Consider the following 24,568-nt stretch of genomic DNA (forward strand, 5'->3'; position numbering starts at 1 on the left):
ACAGGCTAGCACATTGTGAGAGGGTGACTGAGTGAGAGAGGGGCTGAATGCGTTCAGCATAGTGTGCTTACGTGTGTGTGTGTGTGTATGCATGTGATCTTGATAGAGCTGAATATATTTCTGTGTGTTTGTGTACATGTGTATTTATTAGCTTCAGAGTGTACGTGTGTATTCAGAGTACATTTTGCTTGTGTCCTGTCTGTGCATGTGTGCATGTACATTTATGCGTGAGTGAGTATGTGTGTGTGCATGTATGTCCGAGTTTACATACTCTGTGTGTGTGAGTGTGTGGGCATGTGTGTTCTGCTCTCCTCACCCACTGAACTGGCGTCCTCGAGCACCACCTCAACTGTGCGTTGCCGGTAGTCCACCCGGAAGTGGAGCATGCGTGGCTGCCGCTCCACAATGTGCCGTGATGGCAGCACCGGGCAGAAGGCCGAGCCCGCCGTGGGAGGGGAGGACGAGGAGGAAGAGGACGAGGCGGGGGCCGCCGGAGCAGCTCCTGCTCCGGCCGTCGCTGACGCAGCCTCCGCTGCCGCCGCCGCCACAGTGGCCGCCTGACTGTGGGGCCCGTAGGGGCTGGTCTGGGAGCCCTCGCTAGAGTAGTTACTGCAGGAGAATAGAACACAGAACACAGTTCAATAGAACACAGAACACAGTTCAATAGAACTGAACGTCAGCATTCCACAGCACAATGGCATCTCTTGGCAGCCCTGAGTAACAGAAAACACATAAAAGAGAGTGTTATGGGTGCAAGTGAATCAATCTTACTATTACTCATTACTACAAAGACGGCATGTAGCAAAAACAAAGCAAACATGTGGTAGTGGTATACTGAGCATGGAATGATCTCAGAAAGAACCTAAATACTGCTCATAGAAATTCAAATAGCGTACAGTGGACAGGTATTGATTGACAGACAGTCAGTGATGAAACAGCTTAACATCAGTGTAATGACAAAATGACACATAATGATCTATAATGATAACACATGATGACTCCATATCCTTCATAACAGACACTGCAATGTTAGAAATGGTTAGTTTAGAAAGTATTTTGCTTACAGTACATGGCTTTTGTTTGTGTGAGGGGCATCGCATGCAGATGAAAGCTTTGAAGGATGCTCAGTAACATGAGGACAGAGAGAGAGGGGGCTTGTGGTTGAATGAATGGGACAGAGGCTGCACAAATCATCATAAGGAGAAAAAAACAGCACCAACACAGGCGCCACTGTGCCCAAACAAAGGCGGCCATTGACATACACACACGGCACCAGGGTCTCATGTTCGGAGCGCGGCGCAATCTGCACCCAAAACATTTGTTCCCCCTGCAATAATGTGATGCCGGCACATTTGAGAGTGTCAACGACTCCTCATTGAATTCAACCACAACTACCTCGTGAAAAGAACATGGAGGCCTTGTGTATACATGCACTTCTCTGACAAGAAAATCACAGGGGCACAGTCCACTGACAAAGGAAAAACTGTACGTTCAATATTGAATAATTTCACTGAGGCGAATATTATCAACCCACTGAAAGAGTTCTTATGGATGGGCTAAGGGAGAAATGTAGAAATGGAAAGAAAGAGAGTGGTATAGCTCTCTGTCTCTCACTTGCTCACTCAGAATGCTAGGGAGAGAGTGAAAGAACAAGCGAGAAACAGATAGAGAGAGAGAGAGAGAGAGAGAGCTAGGGAGAGGGAGAAGGGGGGGCAGAGAGAGATAGATACCAGAATTCTAGGGAGAGAGAGAGAGAGAGAGAGAGAGAGAGAGAGAGAGAGAGAGAGCAGAATGCTAGGGAGAAGGAGAGGGGAAAGGAAAGGGAGAGAGACCGTGCTGGAGAGGGGCAGACCCAAAAAGGGAGAGAAACAGAGGCAACACCCCATTCTGAGGCAGCAACAAGGCTGACTCGACAGCAATGCAAACAGTTTCAGAGTCAGTGTACACAGGCTTTTACACTCGGGATAATACGGGCCCAGCCCAACAGACGGCCAATTGTCTGTCGCACAGAAAATCACTGTCACTCTCTCTAACTCGCTCTCCTTCCCATTTCTTCTGATCTCTCTCTCTCTCTCTCTCTCTCTCTCTCTACCTCTCTCTCTACCAGCAATACAAAACGGCTTTTTCTCGGCTTTTCTCCCGCTCTCTCCACGTCTGATGGCTGAATTCCCTCGAGCCCCCGTCCCCGTGCGGAGCAGACTGGAGCAGAGTGGAGCTGAGCGGCGCAGCAGTAAATAATGTCTTTTCTCTGGGCAGGCCGGGACAAAGAGGCTTCTCTTCTCCTCGGGGGGTCAGCACATATCGCACTGGGACAGGGAGCAGGGTGCCAGTGCACCACACAAAGAACGTATTTATCCCACCTTATTAGAATACCAAAAGGTTAAAGACGTTAGGCTCTGGGGGCATGCAGGAAATCGTTATCCAGGGGGGAAAAAAACAATGGGAAAAAAAATCTTCAGAGAGAGAGAGAGAAAGAGAGCGAGAACAAGAGAGGGAGAAAGAACGAGAGAGAGACATGATAACTCCAATTGTACTCATGGCCATTACTTTGATCAGTAAGCCCAATTCTCTGGCACAAACACTGAAGTTAGGCAGAGGACAGGACAGCACAGCTATGGAATGAGGAAGTATTTGACAAAAAATGGAATGAGGAAATTTGAAATAGTTTAAGTGTGTACTTTAATACACGGCAATTAGTGATATGTGATACTTCCGACAATGGTACCATACATTTACATCAACTGGTAACAAAACCATATGATTCCTACTATAGCTACAGATATAAATTATGAGAAGTGTGGCCCATAAGGCATTTATAGTTTATGATAAGACTTGCCCCAAGTAATCCCACACTAACCATTAAACACTTTCAGACAAACCACAAACACATTAAGCAGAATTAAGCTCTTATATTCTCCTAACCTGGACAGAACCTGGCAGAAGTTTATGACAAGGCAAAGTTACTACGTCTTTAGCTACATGCACCCCAACTACATACTACATGCAATTCCACCCTTTACATCTAGATGTCACTCTACCCTAATGTACAGTCATATGAACCACTAGGGAGACTCAAGAAGCACAGAGGAGACAAGGAGAGCAGGGGCGGGGCGAGGAGATGAGGAGTAATTGAGAGGAGAGGAGAAGAGAGGAGTGAGGAGAGGAGGGGAGAAAAGGAGAGGAGAAAAGAGGAGTGAGGAGAGGAGGGGAGAAAAGGAGAGGAGAAGAGAGGCAAGGAGATGAGAGAAGAGGAGAAGAAAGAAGAGAAGAGGAGAGGGCAAGGAGAGGAGGAAAAGATAGGAAACGAGTCTAGAAGAGAGGAGGAGAGGGGAAGCGAGGAGAGGAGAAGAGAGGAAAGGAAAGGAGAGAAGATAAGGAGAGAGGAGAGGAAGAGAGGCAAGGCGACGAGAGGAGAGGAGATGAGGAGGAAAGAGAGAAGAGGAGGGGAGAGGAAAGAGGCGGGGAGGCCTCCAGCTGGCTGGTGCCACCTCAAAAGGGGCCCTTCACAGTAAGAGATGCCATCCTACGGGCGCAGGCTGGTGCCAGACGCTGGCGCTAAATGGGCTGGCTGGAGGTCACCGTGCCAGGGCCCATTCATAATTATGTGCCTTTAAGAGGGAAAAAAACCCACACACAAAAACAAAAACACAGAAAAAGAAAGAGGGGAAGAAAAAAAAAAAACAAGTCTTCACACACGCTGGAAAAAAAAGAAGAAAATAAACCGTTGAACAGTGTCCTCGGGTTCTGAATATATTTGTTCTTGAGCGCAGAGTATTCATGAATGGTGACCGTTGGAGAGGGGGGCGAAAGAGAGAGTGCAAGAGAGAGAGAGAGCAAAGGAGAAGAAGAGAGAGCGAGAGCAAGAGAAGGAAAGGGAGAGAGAAAGAGATACGTGGCTGTGGACACAATGCCACACTGAGTTCTTTTACTCTGTAACAGTCTCGACTCCTGTTATTATGGCTGAGTTCACAGGCCTGTGTTTCTACCCACAGTGCCGAGCTCTACTTGGCTGCCGTAAACGCAAGCCCACGATGAGCGTTTAAGGCTCGGTGCCGCCCCGCGACGCCAGCTTCTATTCACAATGGGCAACTGACCTCAGGGCCCCCAAATTGTGCCATAGTCTCAGCAAAAACACAGAACCCTACACAAAAACGGCCATCACAATCAAACAAGTAAGGAAACCAGTTTTGACTCAGCATCAGCAGTGGGAGCCTGTTGGCTTCAGAAGTGTGTGTGTGTGTGTGTGCGCATCTTTAAACATATTAAACGACACACTCCCCAGTGCAGATTCAGTTTTGTCTGTTTTCGGTCGTTTACTTTTCTTTTTTTTCTACAGAACTGAGGAAACTGTGGTGACAGACATAAAATGGGATTTAAAAAGGGCACGTTATATATAGACTACAACTTGGTGCTTGCGTTGTATTGGTGCATGTCTGTGGGCCTTGCTTAACCAAAAAGAACATCTGTACATCAGGGTCTCAAAAAAGGTTGTTCCCTTCAATTAACGAGGGCATCAAGAAACTGATTGTTCGATTTCCTGTTGGCTCTGCGGCGAGATCTTTCGTGGAGTAATTACCCGCCACTTCCTCGGGGAAATGAGCAGAGAAAACATTAATGTCTTGCTCTGATGATGCCGCCCATGATTGCTTCCTAAACTGCTGCCGGATCGGCTTCTTTCTGACATCAAACATCCCCAACGTGAAAGTGCTTCTGTTATCCAGCCATCAACACCCACAGGCCTAGCGATGGCTGCGTGTTTAAAGTGCAGTGAAATATCTTTTTGTTTTAGAAGCCCACAGACAGAAACGGACAGCGTCTGCTACAGCTGGACTCTATTATGGTAGAAAAAGCCATTTGCTGCTGTAATGAAAACGAATGTTTTTCTAAGTGGAGACCCGTTGTGTTTTCTTTCTTTTTTACAAAAAAAAGAACCCTGAGAACCCAAAGAACTGCCCCTTTTTTGGCTTTTAACAGGACTTTTTCTTCAGACTCAAAATTGAGTTGCGATGTCACCTTTTTTTTTTTTTTTTCAGGGTGTAACGGCACTTCTGTGTGCTAGCTTTGGCCGGCCTGCCTCAGTTAACGTGCGAGACCGCTGAGGAGCGCTCACCTTCCCTCACAAAAAACACACACACTGGCACGCGTGTCCATGCCAGAACACCACCACTCCTGCAGCACCCCTGTCAAGTGGCATTAGTCCCTGCAAGACTGAAAACAAAATCTGGCCAACACAACAGGGGGTGCGAGGAGAGCTCAGCATTACTTCGTATTTATGCAGAGATTACCTTTGTAGGATCCCATTTTCTTGTGGTATAACTCCGTTGATGGCTGCCTGCGAAAACAGAAGCAGAAACGGGTTGAGGGGGACGTTAGAGAGATTGAGAGAGAAACACACAAAAAAGCTGCAGAGAGGTGAACGATTCAGACGCCGTCGAGCCGTTTTTTTGTTTTTGTTTTTTTCCCCCCCTGGGAGCTAGCCAGAACCCTAGAATGCCACACATGCAGATAGACAGAGAAAAACAGTACAACACTGCTTTAGTTTGCTGTCTGCCTCTCTGGAGGACACTATACACTTTGCTGTTTAACAAACTTATCACTTTGACCATGAACAAAGAAAAAGAGCTTAAGGCTACTGAAGCATAGGCCTTTAGATTGTCTCCTTCTCTTGACCGCTCTCAAAGAAGCCGGCCAGTGAAAGAAAAAGAGACATTCTGAGGACGTTACTGAGGATGATTGGAAAAGACTGCGCTTCATAATGTTGGGAAATATGAGGCTACATTTTATCGAGACACCCGTCCCAGAATTCATGTTTTAAGCCAGGTATAGTTTTTGTCATATCTGAAATAATAATGTTTTGTCAGAAACATGCAAACTGAAACTTTGCCGTAGCCCCTTCACGGTGTTTTGCTCTGCTTTAACCTCTTTCCTGGCATGCAGAGTAGACCTACACACTTTTGAACAGAAACAAAGGCTCGTCTTAGAGATCGTTACTGGCACACAACCTTCTCTAATCCCGTTCAACATTACACTAGGAAATAAAGACTGTTCCAAAAAGTTTGAATATTTGGAAGTTTTTAATTATTTGGTACCATAATTACATAAATAAAAATAAGCCATGCCATAATTATTGAAAAGGATGCCATTGAGAGATCAATCGAGGACTGAGATTAGCTTTGTTATTCCACAAAGACAGTTTTATAGCAGCCCTGAAATGACACTGCCCGTCATGTAATGTTGCATGCTGGTGTCATTATTCAAAGCCAATCCTCTGGAACCCCCTGCCTAACCTGAACCTGTTTGCTCTACACATGTCAGAATAAAGGGAAGAGTCTAGAGGTTCTATTGTGCTGATTCCGCTTTTAAAGAGCATGCCTAAAAGAGATTTTGTTGTGTGCCCATGTCGAAAACTCCAGCTCATTTCCCACTTGAAATTCCCACTTGGGTTTGTGGAGTACCACGGGCAAAATGTTATCTTCTGGAAGCAGATGAAGGTTGAGGTAGATACACTGGCACTGATTCTTCTGCTAAGCGCACAGATGGATTGAAATTTGCCCAGGTGCAGGGGTAGGGGCCTCTGTAACTACGGAGAGGGAGGGGGGGGGGGTGGTATAACATGGGCTGACGTCTGCATTTTGCACTCTTCCCCCACTTCCCCCATCCCTTCTACACACACAGGGACCCTTTTGTTGATGGCGCTCGAACAGGCTCCCAGCACTGCAGAAGAACAGCAAGTCATGACATTTGCAGGTGTGCCTGCCTGAGCAGAGCAGTGCATATATATGCGGGGCTTGCTTGCTTTGAATGCCTGCCAGCAAGACAACAGCTCAAAACTACATTTAGTTCATCGTCTCCCTCTCCAGTGAAGAGGGAGAACTACTCTCTGCAGGAGAAAATGGGAGAACTGGGTGCAAAACAAGCTTTTTACACATCCTGCACTTGAAACGCAATATAAGTATAAGTTTATATACCGTTTTGATCCCGTGATGGAAATTTGGTCTCTGCATTTATCCCAATCCGTGAATTAGTGAAACACACTCAGCACACAGTGAGGTGAAGCACACACTAATCACGGCGCAGTGAGCTGCCTGCAACAACAGCGGCGCTCGGGGAGCAGTGAGGGATTAGGTGCCTTGCTAGGGCAAGGGCACTTCAGCCGTGCCTACTGGTCGGGGTTCGAACCGGCAACCCTCCGGTTACAAGTCCGAAGTGCTAACCAGTAGACCACGGCTGCCCCATCTGTCAGAAAACATTAAAATATATCCATCAATATATGAATTCGTATAAGTAGGAATGAATATAAATTCGTATAAGTAAGAATGAATGAGCATGAATTGAGTGAGTATACTAAAAGTGAGTAAGTCAGTATGCTTGGGATTGAGAATGATAATGATTGAGTAAGTGAGTATGAATAAATGGGTGTGAGTATGAGAGTATAATAAGTGGGTATGATTGAGAATATTAGCTAGAGCATGTGAAACCTTGAGTTAGTATGAATAAGTGCTGATAGGTGTAATTCAAAGACGCAGTCAAGGATTTTATACGATTTCAAGCCCATTACATTTTTTGCCGCATTTAGCAATCACCTCCTCAGAACTGCTAGCTGCCCATTCCGTGATTACACTGTAAAAACATGGTTTCTGTAGGCAGCCCACTCTCTGAAAACTGGAAACAAACTAAGTGGGGGCAGCCTGCTCCCAAAAAAACCCAAAACCCTGCGTGGAATTTCTCTGGGACTACGGAGGGTAGGGGTGAGCTGCCTCTCTGGGAATACTGAAGGTAGGGGTGAGCTGCCTCTCTGGGACTACTGAAGGTAGGGGTGAGCTGCCCCTCTGGTGTGTTGTTTGGTCCTCGGTTAAAACACTTTTAATATACACAAACAAACGCGACTTCCTGCAAAATCCCTTACTGCGCCTTTAAAAATGAGGATCAGAGGGGGTCAGAGAGGAGAAAAGGGGAATAGAGAGAAGAATCTATGGAAATGGAGAGTGTGAAACACAGATAAGAGAGATTCACTTGAAAATGAAAAAAGAAAGAAAGAAAATAAAAAGAGGGAGAGATGGGAGAAAAGAGCAAGAGAGAGAATGTGGAGAGAAAAAGGGTAAGTAGGGGGGTGTGGCGCACTTCGATTTTGACATTCGATTACTTACACCCCATTATCATCAATACAACCCCACAAACCAGCGTCCAACTCTGCGGTCACCCTCGCTGGTGTGCGGGACTGTATTGACAATAATGGGGTCTAAGTAATCGAATGTGGAAAGCACCGCACTCACATTGGCACCGGTCTCCGCAACGCTAAAAGGTGCTTTTGAAGTAGCTGCCGCCCTCAACAGAACACAGGTGCAAGCTAGCTTGATTGCCCAATTATGTCACAATGTGTCATGGTAAGTATAGGAGTGCATTTTTATTGTTTTTTTAATTAATGACTCCAAAAGTACAAATTGCACAAAAATTGAAAGTACATAGCTCCAGTGTCCTTTAAGGATTAAGATAAGACCTTTATCTATGTGACATTTTGAACAAACATTCTACATTATGTGGGTCATGTTCCCTTAAATGCAGAAAAATCCTAGACGACAAAGATAAAGACGAAGAAGACGAAGATGAAGACACCGGATAACAGTAGGCCTACTGTGCACTGCTTTGCATGATATGTAATAAGTGGCTCTGAGGATGCAAGTGACGCAGTGAGCAGTGAAGCTGTTACTTACTTTCCCATCAACACTCGGAATATGTACCATGACTTATAAGTCATTTATAACACACTGTATATTTCCGTGATTTTATTTTATTTAGCTAAAATGGGTCAATATAAAGATGGTGTGAGAATATTTTTCCCCATCTTTCCCTATCTCACATGTAAATTAAAGTAGTGGATAGGCCTGGTGCTACTTCCTACAGGCACCAGAACACACAGAGGGTGTTCGGCTTCAAGATGATCTCCAGTGAAATGAGTGCTTATGGCTTACTGGCCATGCATGGATACTTAAATACATTTGGCAAGATACCTGATATATACTTCTTTGACCATAATCAACACAACTAAGCAATTTAAGTATGAAGCATAAAAAATAGACTACTAAAACTGGTTTGCACTACAGTATGTGCTGGTTTGCGCAGTAGAGCCATGTCAGCTTTCAGTTTCTTTTAGTCACAGGTAACTGAAAAGCTTGCACTGGCAGAACCGTAAAGCATCAGGAATCCAGATGAAATTTTGCAATAAAAAACAAAAAGAAACACGAATATCAAAATGGTTATGACACAGTCAGCCCTGAAGAGATGTAAACGATACATAAAAGTTTGAGTGTTAACAAGTTCAAACAAGTTTTTGATTAAGATATTGACGAGCAAATCCATCATGACAGACATTACAAAAAAAAAATTCTGTTTGTGACAAGTACTACTTTACAAATGTAGGCTATGGCTTAATATACTTGGCCCTTGCTTGACATTTTTCCAGTAATGCCATAAATATACCGTGACTGATTTGTTCTTACAAAAAACAGTCCGCAAGCCAACATTTTGTATAGGCCAATATCTGCTTGCAGCTTGGGTTGGCACAGTAAAGATCTAACAAGTATTGCTTAAATTAAAAACCATTATATCATTCTAAACATTAACTTTTATTTTAATGTTAGATGTCAGAGGAACACAATAATTATAAATAACATGTATTACAGAGAAAAATAGTGATGGTCATTTTGGAAAATGCCAACTGTCCCAAAGCAATGCTGAAGTTAAGATATGTGTATGAGTGTGTGTGTGTGTGTGACTATATTCTTGTGTGCACAAACTTGTGTCCACTGCTTCCATAAGACAAGTCTGCAACAACTGAGAAAGGATCCATTGGTGACACCCTAATGCACGTCATGCTTATATGTGCATACATGTGAGTATGTCCACGCGTGCGTGCGTGCGTGCAAGTGACTAACTGCCCTGTATGCTTACTTGTAGGTCCTAGCACACTTTGGCCGTTTTATACAGAAATTAATTATGTTGCCCCTCTGATTGCAAGGTACCATACCAGAAACAACACAAAGTATATCCGATCTATTGGAGGTCATTTTAACTGGCAATGAAAGATCACAACAATGCAGATTTACATTCATTTCACTAGCCTGTGTGGCACGGAAAGATGACCTACATCCTATCAGACAGATGAAAGGCTAGCCATTCAGCACAACCCTTGTTAATGCACTGACATACCACGACAAGTTAAACAATGCAATGTCACACACAATTCAGGGACTGTAATATAAAGTCTGCAATAATTGCTCCAATCACTCTCTAACCCTTGTAATCTGAATCAGAAACATCTTCCTTCACTAAGCTCAAGACAATCCTTACAAGGAATTTGATTTGGTAACCCTGGTTGCACTCACATCAACATATAACATTTGTAATAGACAATAAATACATTTATCTAAGTGAAAAATCTGTCAGGGAGCTTCACTGATGCACACACACTGTAGACATTAAAGGACCTCACACTACATGCAAAACATATATTTGAAGTGAACTGTTATAGGACCCTTGTGTCTTCTCCTGTGTGCATGTAGCATGTGTGCCTGTGCCTGTAAATGTAAAAAGTCTGCATACTATATGCTGCTCCCAAAGTGATTTAATGCACATTCACAAGCGCACTTCCACATGCGGTGATCATAGTGGTCCAAGCATCTATTGAAATGTGTCAGTTGAAACGCCCCCTATAGAGGAGCACAAAATTCGATGTGCATGCAAAGGCTATGGCAGAGATTCATCACGTCAAATGTAGTAAACCTTGAACCTTTGCATCACAAAGCATTGACACAAGCATGTCTTGAGATGTTCTAGCGTCCCTTGTTAACGGAATTAAAGGAGTGATTTGTAGGATTGTTACCGAATGTTCTGTAGGCCAAAATCAAAACACTGGTGAACGTTCTCAAGACTACCAGACGCGAGCCTCTTCTGGGTTGCCAGATGTAATGCAGACTTAGCTAACGTTAGTTGACCTGCAGCTGCTTTAACGTTTCTCCAACCATGACCCAGCTACACATTACGGAAACAGTGAAAAAAAAAAAAAAAACCTCTCTAACCAACGCAACATATTTAGCTGAAGTTAGCGATGCAGATGAAGTTTAGCCTAGGCTACCTGTCGTAGAGAAATATGGCCAGCTCTGCGTCAGACTTGATATTCTTCATTTGACGAAGATGTTGCCATCTCAAGAAGCTCCTCCGATGTCCACTTAATTTGTTTCTTGTTTTAATTTTGGAAATGTGCCTGCCTCTCGTAGGTTACTCGTTTATGCCTACAACTGACAGCTGCTGACAGTTGTCCTTTGCTAATTTGGCAACCCGAATAGGAGGATGCGGCATCCCATTATTAATACGCTATTCTAGAATTAATCATTCAAAACATAAACGAAAATTCCAAGAGATTCCGCCCCGTAACTCTTTTTTTTTTTCATGGGTTTTACGGGTTATAGTAATGTTGTCAAATAAGCCATTACTTTAATTAATCGTGTTTCCTTACTCTCTGACGACATATGGTGATCATTTTTGCAAATGGTTACAATTTATTTGCTATTATTACACAGCTCTTCATAGTGCTCTTCATAGTTTTGATTGGCCACTGGCAGGCATTTTGTTGAGTAAGCCAAATTAAACTTTAGGACATGTGGGCAGATGTGACCGAGTGTAAGCAGTGTTTCCCATACACGGACTAATCTGTGGCGGGGCGCCACGAAAACAAAATCGGCCGCATTGTTGTTGCCACATAGAAGCATTGCTTAGAAGACGTCTGGCTAAATTGCTATTAAATCCGCTTAGCATCGTGACCATGCTGCGCAAATTTGTTCAAAACTGCTGCATTGAAGTTAACTCTGCTAAGGTCTTATCACAACATAGTAGGCTACATTGAAGAGACTAAACTAAGTTGAGTTATGCAATCAAGCAGTATCTCAAAGCTAACGTTAGAATACTGTTTGGATGTCGAATTTAGCATGCTTAGCCTACTTACTGCTGCTTGTCAATTTCGTTGAAGGGCTCATTTTATTGACTCTGACTCTTTTGTCTTCTGGCAGTAGAGTTGGCATTGGATATAGCCTAAGGACGAGTTTTCTAGTCACTGTCTCACTTAAAGCTCCCTAAAGTGTTAAGTGAAGCACAGGGCTCTATCAAGCTTATACTCATCAAACTAATGTGGAACTAGGGCTAAGAGCATAGAAGTAAAGTGGGATGACCTTACTTTGGCTTTGTAGAATCCAAGTTGTTTGTTTCCAAGCCATTCTTTTATTCAGAAGCATACTTATGAAGCATAGCTACGATATGCATCTGATTTGATGATTTAAGTAGCCTACTCCATTCGGAGGCATCACTAGCTAGGTACCAGGCTACCAGTCACTCTCAGCACCAAATTGCCAATCTAGGAACAGGCCATTATGCTTCCATTGCAAGCAGCAAGATGGGCTGTTTACCATCACTTACTATTATGAAATATGGTTTTATTTGTTTTATATAACTTATTAAAACTGGAGGAGTTAGCCTCTCATGTTGCTGACCATTTAGGCAAAAAACAATAAGCTTGGTGAGAACTGTTTAGAATCAACCTGAAATCAATCTCCAGGAGGCATCTGCCAACATTTACACTTCTCTGGTACTGTGTCAAACTGGGCTTAAACCAGTGTCTGGTTAGGAATGATGACTTACTGAGACGTACGGGTAGCTTACAAAAACTATACATGGCCATACAGGACAATGTGACAGGATGGATTTGACTCACTCACTAAATCTGTCCCTGTCCCTTCAATATTGAAATCACAGTAACGCCCTTGGTTTCAATTCTGGCCAGCATCACACCACAGCTTGGCCCAAAACTGCATGCTTTTAGCTGCAAGGGCCTGCTGATAGCAATGCAAAATAGATAGATAAATAAATACCTTTGTGTCAAGTTACAATTAAATGATGTCTCATTCCAAATAATGTGTAGCAACATGCTAAAGTTAATTAGTGACAAACAGAAGTTGGTTGATATAACACTTTTTGCTTTTGCCATTTTTGTTTTTCTACATGAGCACACATGCCTGTGTCATACAGTGAACGTCCATTGACTGTGCAGGTGGTACTACAACTTTCCAGAATTTCAGGCTCTGTGAGCAGTGTACACCTGACAGTCAATGGCACTCATAATGAAGGCAATCTGAAACTGAACCTGGTGAGGTATTTACTGAGAGGCCTTGATAATGTGGTCTACAGTGTCAGTCTACAGCACAGGCCTAATACTCAGGCAAGTTTAGTCATGGTACACAAAAAAATAATAATAACAGGGATGCACCGATATATCGGCCAATATCGGTCTTGTTGACTGATATCAGCTATTGGCAAATTTATATGACATTTACAGATGGCAGTAGCTGATGTTTGTCTGCTGCATCCATTCAACACTAGGTAAATGTTGTGCTATCAAGGCCTGAAAGACCTGAAAATGGTTCAGTTATTAATGAATATTTTTCTTTCCACTCTACTAAAGGGTACAATTAACAGCAAAAATGAAGTAAACAAACAAAGAAAAAGATATCCGTATTGGCATCGGTTATCGGCCAAATTGTTATTTTATATATCGATAAATCCCTAATAAATAAACTATAAAGTAAGGAACTTTAGACACAGGCCATCTTTCAATCAAGATACTATCTTAGAATTCTGAAGCATATCTGCACTTTTGAATGCATAGCTCAGGCCACTGAATGCAACACGAGTTTCTGTAAACTGTAGGATAAAGGGTTCCTGACTGTGAGAAATTACAAGACCAATGCACCCATATCCAGCCCCACATTCATCCATGATCAACTGCATATTTAAATATGCATCGTTCAATACATCACATAATATGTTAATGACTTACTTTAGATGCCAAACTTGAGCGTTACAGTCGGCAGCCAAATATAGTGGTGACTACAATATATACCACCACCAACTCGGCCTCTGTAACAATGCATTTCAGCCCTAAAATACCACAGAACGTACCACCCAAACACCAACGGCTTTAGTGAGTGTGCCATCTGTGAGTGGTTCAAAACACAGACTGAGCAAAAACATTTTTGCCCATATAGCAGCTCTGTGACAGCTCTCTATGACACAATCAAGAGGCCTCTTCTACTGTAATTAAACTTCAAAAATAAAACAGTCAAATAAGTGGACATCTTTCAACCAATACTTTAAAAAGTCCAATTCCTTTTCTCTTCTGAGATGATTCACTGTAGTTTTAGGCACAATGGTAGCGGTGCGGTGGTGGCATAGTGGCTAAGGAGCTGGGCTAGGATGCAGTAGCCTGAAAAGTTGTGGGTTCAATACCCGGATTCCACCACTGTGCCCTTGAGCAAGGCATTTAACCCCGAGAGGCTCTGGGGACAATGGCCCTTGTAATATACTTGACAGAATAAGTTGCTTTGGATAAAAGCGTCTGCTCAATTAATAAATGTAAAAATGTAAATGTACCCTTAAAGGTGGCAGCATCTACCGTTGGGCTTGTTAAATCACAATTTGACTTTTGCATTCTGAACTGAGGGAAATGGCCCACTCCTCTTGCTTAATAATACAGCCATCATTATTTACTTTTTAGGAGGAACTATAATGTTTGACAAGGAGTGTGTTGTATCTTCAAAAGAAACAACGACCTAGAGAGATTCACCTGCCAAACTGCTTAATAATCAACTCTGAAACTTTTGGCCGACCTCACCAAAAGAACAGCCACCAGTTGATGCTTTAAATATATCACAGTAAAATCTAAGGAATTGACTGACTGGATTGGTTGAATTTGTCAGTGTCAAGTGTCAATCTAAGATCCTCCTATCACTGCTAATCCAGATTAACTTTAAAATAGATTTTGGAAAATTATTTTTGTTTCTCTCCATGTGTAAATACGCTATGTTTCTTTTAGAAGAGTCTCTCAGTACGGATTACTTTTTTTCCAAAAGGAGTAAGCAAAACTTACCACCAAATCCCAGTTGTTCAGCTCTAACAGAGTAATTGCTTCTGCAATGTTGTCAATACCAGTGCAAGCCTGTAACAAATGAATAAACACACATCATAAGGAACCCTGATCCTGCACATCTATGGTGTTGAGTTATGGCAAATTAAATTTATGTAAAAGACCAGTTGATATAAAACATGCACACATACAGTGCATAGTCTTTCCAAAACTTGGCCCACCTACAGTAACCAGTTATATCACCAATAGTCTACCTAAATTATGTGTTTACATCTTTATGCATATAAAATGGGAAAAGATCAAGCCTCCACTCGGCCTGTTAAGAACATGAAAACATAATTTACTCGTAATATGCTATTAACTGTTTAACCGTTCGCCGCAGACACAGACGAGTTGTTTTCCATTTGACTAAGTGTCACAGTACTTAGGGTTTTGGCCTTGTTTTTCCACATCCCATAGGCAGCTAGCTTGATTTGAGCCTTGATGAACGCTAAAACAAGCTAGCTATCAGTATGTTGACAGTTGCAACCTAGAGTGGGACATACAATAATTATAGGCTCAGATGATTCAAGAATTGTTACCTGTTAAACTGACCTAACGTCACTGTAAATGTAATAATTTGAAAACCTACGATGTACAAAAATATGACGGACATAACTGTCCGCTAACATAGGCTAACTAAGCAACCTTAGCTACGAACACTAAACTGTCCTGTCATTCTCTTACCTCAATAAATCACATTTGGATAACGTTAGCAGCTAAATTCGCGTAGCCATTGGTTCTAGACATAGAGCTTCACAATACTTATTTAATTAAAGACCAGCCGTATGTCTGTTTCTGTGTATGACTAGTCAGGTAAATTAATTATTCAACAACCATACTGTTAAGGGTAAGGTTAGCATGATTGCCCTATTCTGAATAACTGAATAATTGGCTAAGCTGCTGGCTAGTTCTAGCGTGCTAACAAACATTACCCATGTAAGAAGCATTAGCTAGTAGTTAACATTAGCTGACCTGGGACTTGGGGACTTATTTAACAAATAATTATTTATACCATAACGAGCCACTTAAAGTGTCTAAACCTATCGCAATACTCTTTCCTTTTCTGGCTTTAGAATGAGCAAACAGTAATGTTTGTTTAGTTATACAGCAAGTGGCATTAGTTGAGATGCTGTTAGCCAACTACCAAGCTCTCAAACGTATTGCCGTCATTACTGTGCATTAACGTTAGCAATTTTGTTAGACAGCCAGAGAGCTTGCGCTACATCATTGTTGACATTCACAGAGCTAAACATATCTCCCGTAAGACTTGTGACAAAGATTACAGTTTGTTTAACTATGTCACTGGTAATGGTTACAAAAAAGAACCCACCTGAAAGTCAGCCAGAATCATCTCTCTATCCATGTTGCTACCGCTATCGGAGGCCATCATTGCAATGACTGCCAAACGCTAGCTAGCTTTGCCACTGGTCTAGCTATCGTTTTGACTCAATAGCTAGCTAACGCTAACTAGCAATCTGTTATCTGTCTCACACACAAACACACTCGCACACACAAACACACGCACGCCAAGTGACTAGGGATTCATGTACAAATGTATAGTCATCAAATGTCAAAAACAACGGAGCCCTGTAACTGTCAAGATGCGGCTGCTGAGATGCAAAATCCGCACTTTCGGGCCGTGTTCTGATTCTGATAGATCTCAGTTCGGTGTAATCGTCACTTTTTTCTTTTATCTATGTTCAGGCAATCCGGTTGCTTTACGGCAATTTCAAAGTGTTGTCGTAAAATAATTATAGGCACATATCTTAAAGGGGAACTGCAGTGCTTACTGCTTACTGCTTAGTCGTTCAGATCAAAATGAACCAATTATATTAATGTTGTATGTAGCACAGGAATGATTACATTACAACCGGCTAGGCTCCTCGCTGATGGATTCTGATATTAACACAAGCCTACAGCTAGCCTACTGTGCTTAACAGGCAAAATATAGACCTATATCTATACTCTTTGCCTATATTTATCTACCCAACATTTGCTCATCTAAATAATCTACGTTGGGGAAATGGGTGTTTGGAGTTTGTGGAGACAAAAAAAATACTGCCATGTCAATAGTAACACATATCCCCCAATGAAATTAGCATTTTTTTCCTGTCCCTAGTCTGCCCTGTAGAGGGCAGTGGCTCACTTCAAACAAAGTATGGAGACGTAGGAATCACACTAGACAGTTCCACTAGTTTTTCCTTCATTGATTTAGGGACAGAAAATCTAGACTATTGTGATGGTGACGTGACCATTAGATTCAAACTGCTGCTCTAATCTAAGCAAGCATCTTAATTTGTTTCACACAGCCCAACAAATGTTGTTACACGTAGGCTACATTGTAGCAAATGTATAATGTAAAAATTAGCATAGGCACGCTTCATTGTATCATTTTGTGTAGAACGGAGACCACAGCCGTTCTGGACCTCTGCGACTGACTGGAACAAGAAAACCAGACATGTGGCTCGCTTATTTCATTGTGGCTGCTTAGACTGACATATCATCGGTAAATAGTATAACCCGTACTACAGTACACCGTACAGCACATTACACTGCTTCCATGCTCCACCATCAGCCCCGCCTCTCGTCTGTTAGTAAAGTGGGCGGAAGCGAGACTTTATTTCAAAAATGGGTGATGTCAAATAGCCCAACTGCAATGGACTCTGTTGAAGAAGTCAGCTGCTGACCGTACCACCAATCAGATGAACGAACGCATCCAAAAAAGACATGTTGCGAAGATATATGGGAGATTTGTAATCTATAGCCTACGTAGGCTACTATGACCAGGTAGGCTATGTTACATTTCAAATTATATCGCTTGTGCTGAGTAGCCTAAAAGGCTTGCGTTGTATTAGGCTACGTTATGTGGTATTGAAACAACTCTGGAAAGCAGGATTATGACCAATAACTGCAAGCAACTTGATAGCCTCTAACCAGAAAAAAAACCCCGTATCGTTAGCCTGTTTGGCATAGGAACACGATTTCGCACGGATTGTGTTGTATGTCACCTCGAGTTGATAGGCTGTTTTTATTCTGAATAACTGCAACCTAACCTCTGCATTATAAAACATCATTATGTTTCTGCAGTTAAAATGGGCGGGAAACAATCAGAAAAGTTCGAAACATCATATTTAAAATGTCATTGTATAGAAAAGTATCCACTCATTGCCTCTATCCGTTTTCAGACCTATGACTGAGGGCACCGAAATGGCATTACACGCTGAGCACTGAAGACGCCCAAGGAAAAAACGACCCCGCTACAAGAGGGGACTAGACCTGAATGACAGTCGGTTAGTTTTGACATCCATGAAGACTAGATGCACCTGCATGCAGTTTCCTGAGAGATGAAAGGTAAAATAACATAAGGATTATACCAATGGATTTCAGCCTTACTAAGACCAAATCTATTCTGAGTTGAACATTTAACCTTGTTTTTATAAAGCATCAAACGTCATGGCTACTATTTGAACCAAGGATTTGCATAGCTGGACTATGACTGAGCACGAGCGTTAACCATTTGCAACACATATCCTAAACTTCATCTTCGTTATCCTACCACTCTTTCAGACATTCTAACTCAGCTAATGACCCATTTGATATTTTTTCAGGGTTTTGCAGTTATGGATTGCACCTCGTCATATTTGGTTTAGATGCGCATCGCTGAGGACGTGAAGATATAGCCTACAATGATGAGATGCACGGTAGAACCGGGTCATTCGGATGAGCCTTCACTGGGAGTTTCCACTGCGTGATGTTGAGGACCTAGATCGTTTCGGATGGCCCTGTTTTTAACCTATGGATAAAAAAGACATTTTCAAGAAAGGTGATGATCGTGTGCTTGGATGGATATGGCGTGACATCCTTGTTTTGCAGATTGTTAGGGGATGGCATTAAAAAAGATGGGCGGACCTCTGGCAACGTTTCAGCTTTTTTCGGTGTAACAGACTATTTACTATACCATTTGATTGCGCTTCGTCTAATCATCACGACTCGCCATCAAAGCCGTGATTATTTTTTTTTTCTGTTTTATTGAACCTACGTCGTTTCCTCTCATACAAGCCACCTTTCCTCGTCTCAGCGTTGTTTTTTGACGAGAATGGCTGGACGCACGCAGGCAGATAGGCTGACCACGGCATCTGCAAGAGGGGATTTAAGCGAGGTTGACATGATATTGCAAAACGGAGCAGATGCCAATGAAAAGAACATCTTGAACAGGACAGCCATACAGGTTGGAACTGCATTTCTGTTCTATAGCCTTCTTCCTCTGCATACACCGGCGAGGTTGACATGAGGACCTATATGCTACTACAATTCCCAATGACGTTTACCTCAAATATTGACATGTATATTAATCAGTTTACCTGTTAAATGTCAATTTTGATACATGTGGCAATTCATTGAGCACAGCGTCTTGCCTCTGTTTTCACACGCATATGGTCTAATTTCAGTCGTGTAGTCTAGGATAGTGAATGGGTCAAGGGAACTACATGTGCTCTTATGGGTGATGTCTTGTTAAATCAAACCTGGGATTACACAAAATAACCCTAACTTAACAGTTTAGCTATAAACTATGTCCAAGTATTTACATGTAGGCTAACTTGTCCTTATAAGCATGACATTATGTTACGAGGTAATTCTGGTGTTTCATCAAAATAGTAATGTTGCATAAAAGTTGTTCTCATTTGTTGAAATTTCAACACAAATATTCTCACAAACTATATTTAATTTGTAAAGCTCAGACTGTTGAATCATAATGTCAATTTGTCCAACATCCTTGATACTGACTGATTTACAGTTGCTTCAATTAACAATATAAGCACTTCAATAGTCCTACCATTTTGTTGAAAAAAATATCTGAACATGTAAAAATGGATTTTAATAGGCTGTATTTACTTCAGCATAAATATCAAGGCTATGTAAAAAATCAACCTACACCCCAAGGCCTGAAATTATTTTTACAGAGAATGTATAGGCAAATCCAGCTGGTTCTCAACTGGTGTGCCAAGGCACAAAATGAAGTGTGCTGTAGAATTTTGAGGAACCCCATGCATTTTTATACAGATTCGTGAAATAGGCTATAGTGGTATTTTAAAATGCATCAATGACACAGCTTCTCAATTGGAAAGCTCAGTCAGCATCGCATATGACTATCCTGTATTCTCAGCTCAAACACACTGTATAGAAAAAAAATATGGGCATGATATTGAACACCCCTGGTATAACCTGTCTGTGTGTCATACTTTAAAATCAGTAATCATAACTCGGTGCGCCCTGGCGTTTTGGTTTGACCTTTGGTACCCAAAACGTTTGAGAACCTCTGGGCTAAGCAACCGGGATTTCACATATGCCACAATTAAGACAGGGGAGTAAATTGCGATTGGTACAGATCTACTCATAATAACCATCTCAGTAATTTAGCATTAGGCTATGTTGGATTCTTATAACGGCGTGTCCTAATACATGGTAAATTCCCTTTTTGCCAAATGTGTCGACTCACTTTCAAGAGAAGCCAACGATGTATTTTCACCTAATATTATTTTAAAACATATAGGCTATATGCATTATAGTGTTAGATCTAATTTTCTCAAATGCTATTCCCAATATAGCACACCACACATTTAAAAAATGCAAAGGAAAGCACGTATGTCGATTTCGTTGTTATTACGCATTGTAAATCATGACATTTTTTTATGAGGGGCCATCCACATGTACCATATACTGCACTAACGCTTCCACCGTTTTATGTTAAAAATGTCTCGGCCAGTTATCTTCTATACAGTTGTAGGACCATACGAAAACAAAATTGTGTAATTGTGTAAAAATTGTGTAATCACATATCACAGATGTATAATGGGTTTCATTCCTCTTCGTTGTGTTCTACAGGTAATGAAACTCGGGAATCCAGCCATTGCGGATGCGTTATTGAGAGCGAACGCGGACCCAAATGTGCGTGACCCTGTGTTGGGACTGACCATTGCCCACGACGCCTCCAGGGACGGGTTTTTAGACACGCTGAGGGTCCTGGTTCATCATGGAGCCGATGTCAATTTAATCGACAATGGCGGAAACCTACCCTTGCACCTTGCTGCAAAATCGGGTCACCTGGACGTTGTGCAGTTCCTTACGCCGTACACCTCCGACCCCTCTCAACTAAACGGGTCAGGCCAGACACCGTGCGACTTGGCCAGAAGGCACAATAGAAGCTCCACCGCACAGTGGCTAGAAACATTTGTGTTTTCACAGCAAAACTAATGTGGACTGCTCAATTTAGTGAAACAGGGGTAGCTGTCAACAGGATTATATAGGAAAAGCTAACTACCTCTTTTTAAATGCAGACAGACTCAGTTAATTTGGTAACGTAAACACAGCGGTGTATTCTTCCATAATATTATCTGTTGGTTTCGTTGTAGGTCTACACTGCATTTCGAGACAATTGAGGAATTCACTCTACATAAATAGGCCTTATCAAATGGCCACCAGCCTGGTTGAATTGTTTTATGGCAGAAGACTGCACGTTGACAATATGGTTTTACAATCATCAGCACCATATACAAAAGCCAATAGGCTGGAAAACGAACAAACAGAATTCCATTAAATGTGAACTATTCGATATTGATTGTGTACCAAAGACTGTATTACTGAAATACTGTATTTCAGAACAGAAAATGCAGTAATGTAGCCAAGTGCTGAGTGTGTTCTATTGCACTAACTATGTCTGCTTTGTGAATAAAGTAGCTAAAATAATAAATGGTTTGTAGATATTATTTTGTGGTTATTTTGTAAATACACATCTAACATGATGAAAAAAAAAACAATATTGCTAAGGGACGCGTTTTGGGTTTAGTCAAAGGAATGGCCAGTCTGTTTTATTTGCAGATGAAACGATCTATTCAGGAAAATGGCTATCTGCCTGAATATGCAAAGAATATGATTTTACAGGATATTCTAGGCCTTTAGATATAATCATCTTTTATAATTGTAGCATGAAGCATTTTAGCTACATTTAATGGCATGGCTACAGCCAGCTTGATTCGTAGGAAACAGCAGTGGGTAACGTGAGGCAAGTGGCATATTTTATCGAGTCTCTGGATAGAAACAAATTAATGGATTCTTCGTTTCAACACGTGTAAAATAGAGCTAACGACAAGAAACAGGAGGCAAACAGACGCTTGAGCGGCAGCGCAAAGAATAAGACCGTTACGCCGGTGGGAGGAATGATATCCTAGTTTTGCTGCCAATCTTTCAAATTCTGGCGCTTCAGCTCTACAACGCGCAAAAAATCGGACGTTTCGTCAACAAAACCAGGAGAATGGTGAACAACAAGACAATATTTTAACATGGAAACTATTCTTTTACATCTCGCACGAGAATAACGTAGCCTTGAAGAAATATCACAAGTGGCATGAATGGACATGTTCTTCCTGGTTCGGTATTGAGCGGCTGAATTATAGTGAGACGTCTTTATCGTGAGTTTTGAATTATTTGTATGCTTTATGAAAGGCTGTAAGTAAAAATAATATGTTGAAACGATGTCATTGTCAGTTTCCTCCTATTGCCATTCACGTTGGAGGCACAAGGAACTCTGATGTGAATATATACACCATGCTGACATTTTTTTACACCCTGTGGACTAATCGTCGTTACAGTGACCTCCTAAAACACCGAGAATGTTAAAACAGTGTCGCAGTGGTCTCAATTGTATGGCTTATTTGTTATATTCTTGGAAATTTCACTACGCCTTAAATGGCAACAGTTACACTTGTGCAGGATGCTTCTCTGACACAAAGTGCATATTCTCGGAGACGCGTGATCAAAGGAAATTCATATGTCGATCAGCTGGAAAGCTCGCCTCAGAAAGTTCGAAAATACTCATAATGAAATCTCATTAGTGAAGATTTGCGAACGTTTTGACTGTATACTTACATTATACGAGGATACTGGCAGTAACCTAGGCCTGTTCATTGTTTCAAGTTCACTGAAACGACGAATAAGATTATCATAACAGTCGAAGTGGTTTCATGAAAATAATTGTGCAACAGTGGCCTATTACATTTTCAAATGTAATGTTAGACGAGAAACAGTAATAGCCTACGTGACTTCTAAAAAAATGTTGTGCCAAAATATCACACAAGTCAGGCTTAAGAAATATTAGCCTACACGTTTTTATATTGTTATTGCTGTTCAGACTTTGATACAATGTAAACCGGCCTAATTTCGTAGAGGCCTATATTATAAAATTTGTCAGTTTCCAAAGATAGTGACCTGATTTCTGAAACGTGGAACTTCAAAATAACTTTTGTGGCTACACTAAAATTCATAGGTCAAATAAATATAAGGTCAAGGTCATCCTTTGAATTCATCTATGGGCCAAGAAACATCTAAGGCGTTTCTGAAAAATGCCATAATTAGGATTTCTTAAGCAAACAACTTTAGTAGGTTGGCTACAAGTCAATATAATGATGTACCCACATTTCCTGTATGGTTGAATATTTTAGTGTTTAGTTGAGCAATTAAGTACCCATATTTAGTCATCCTTGAACTTTGCCCAGTAACACTGCCCAAGAGGGATGGTGGGACCCAGGGTGTCCCTGTACAGGACCAGAGGCAAAAGATCTTGTCAGGGTGCATGGCGCCACTGTACATTTCACAACCAATGGTGGCAGATTCTGATGAAGGTTTGATCCCTTTGGCCTAGTGCAGATCTTCAGCAGCTTCGTGCCTGCTCAAATGCCTCTTGATTGGCCAATTGCATTGTGTTCTTGTAGTACCTTGTGACCCCTTTACACATAGCACTGATCAACACCACACACTCAATTTCATCTAGTCACTGGTTAGACATTTTGACCATTAAAGTCAATCGCACAGACAGCCAGAGCACACAAGAATATAACAACATATATCTGAATTTAGTCCATTTAGACATTGCTATTTAATAAGGCACCAATAGAGCCATCCTTGTAATACCACTCCTCTATCTCATAAAGATAAGTGTTATAGGCATGCATGCTCAATACTACAGCATCCATGTGTAGTGGTATGATACATATTCAGTATTGTGTTGCAGATATTAATACTACTAACAATGGTAACTTCAATTGTATACCACGTTACCACATGTCAGCAAAATGTTCGTAAAACATGGAAAACAAATATTTGTTTTCAGTATCTCATTTCATGACAGTGAACAGGATGAGGAGGCCCACTGTTTGTCCTGGCTCTGAGTGGTTTGTCCTGGCTATGTCTTGTGAATAATGATATAAAAGAAAGCTATGGTTTGTCATTGCACAGGTCTGGTGAATAATGATGTTCTGAAGCCACGAAGAGGCTTCATACTTCCTTTTTCCACTAGAGAGAGAGTAGAGATGTGCATGGGGGGTTGGGGACAGTGCAGCCTATGCTAAGAGTGCCGTTTCCGCCCACAGACGTTGAGATTTGCTTCAGAACCATTGCAAAACTGTTTCAAATTATAAGAGAAGGTTCTGAGGTATTTGTAATCCATTGTAATGCAGTTGGGTTGTGAATTTCTCTCACAAACACTGTGACTGGTTTCATTTTGTT

The 24,568-nt window shown here is 41.7% G+C and overlaps 2 protein-coding genes across 5 annotated transcripts in view; one reads left to right on the plus strand and one right to left on the minus strand.

Annotated features, from left to right (window-relative positions):
- faf1 (Fas (TNFRSF6) associated factor 1) overlaps nt 1-16,715 on the minus strand; it is an 86,924-nt gene extending 70,209 nt beyond the window's left edge. For 2 of the 3 annotated variants that reach the window (XM_048251633.1, XM_048251632.1), the window contains exons 1-4: nt 16,341-16,714; nt 14,972-15,040; nt 5,286-5,332; nt 317-609 (exon numbers count right to left, since the gene is read on the minus strand). In XM_048251633.1, coding sequence (XP_048107590.1) covers nt 317-609; nt 5,286-5,332; nt 14,972-15,040; nt 16,341-16,400 — 469 coding nt within the window. In that variant the 5' untranslated portion in view covers nt 16,401-16,714. Of the gene's footprint in view, nt 1-316; nt 610-5,285; nt 5,333-14,971; nt 15,041-16,340 lie in introns of all 3 variants that reach the window. The other variant, XM_048251634.1, reaches the window with a different exon arrangement.
- A 977-nt stretch (nt 16,716-17,692) lies between these two features.
- cdkn2c (cyclin-dependent kinase inhibitor 2C (p18, inhibits CDK4)) lies at nt 17,693-21,739 on the plus strand. Of its 2 annotated transcripts, none has more exons than XM_048252882.1 (4): nt 17,693-17,797; nt 18,196-18,361; nt 18,619-19,238; nt 20,894-21,739. In XM_048252882.1, exons 3-4 carry the CDS (start codon nt 19,107-19,109, stop codon nt 21,260-21,262), a joined length of 501 nt encoding a protein of 166 aa, XP_048108839.1. In that variant the 5' UTR covers nt 17,693-17,797; nt 18,196-18,361; nt 18,619-19,106; the 3' UTR covers nt 21,263-21,739. The 2 variants fall into 2 exon arrangements, with proteins under 2 accessions (XP_048108839.1, XP_048108840.1); XM_048252883.1 differs by lacking the exon at nt 17,693-17,797 and adding an exon at nt 17,815-18,009.
- Nucleotides 21,740-24,568: the final 2,829 nt, after the last annotated feature.

This window comes from Alosa alosa, chromosome 9 (genome assembly GCF_017589495.1).
Source record: "Alosa alosa isolate M-15738 ecotype Scorff River chromosome 9, AALO_Geno_1.1, whole genome shotgun sequence".
Classification (NCBI taxonomy): domain Eukaryota; kingdom Metazoa; phylum Chordata; class Actinopteri; order Clupeiformes; family Clupeidae; genus Alosa; species Alosa alosa.

Excerpts from the sequence above, each read along its gene's own strand:
- cdkn2c (XM_048252882.1), top strand. The coding sequence starts at position 19,107 with ATGGCTGGACGCACGCAGGCAGATAGGCTGACCACGGCATCTGCAAGA. Across the intron at positions 19,239-20,893 it reads TGAACAGGACAGCCATACAG|GTAATGAAACTCGGGAATCC; the intron begins GTTGGAACTGCA and ends TGTGTTCTACAG.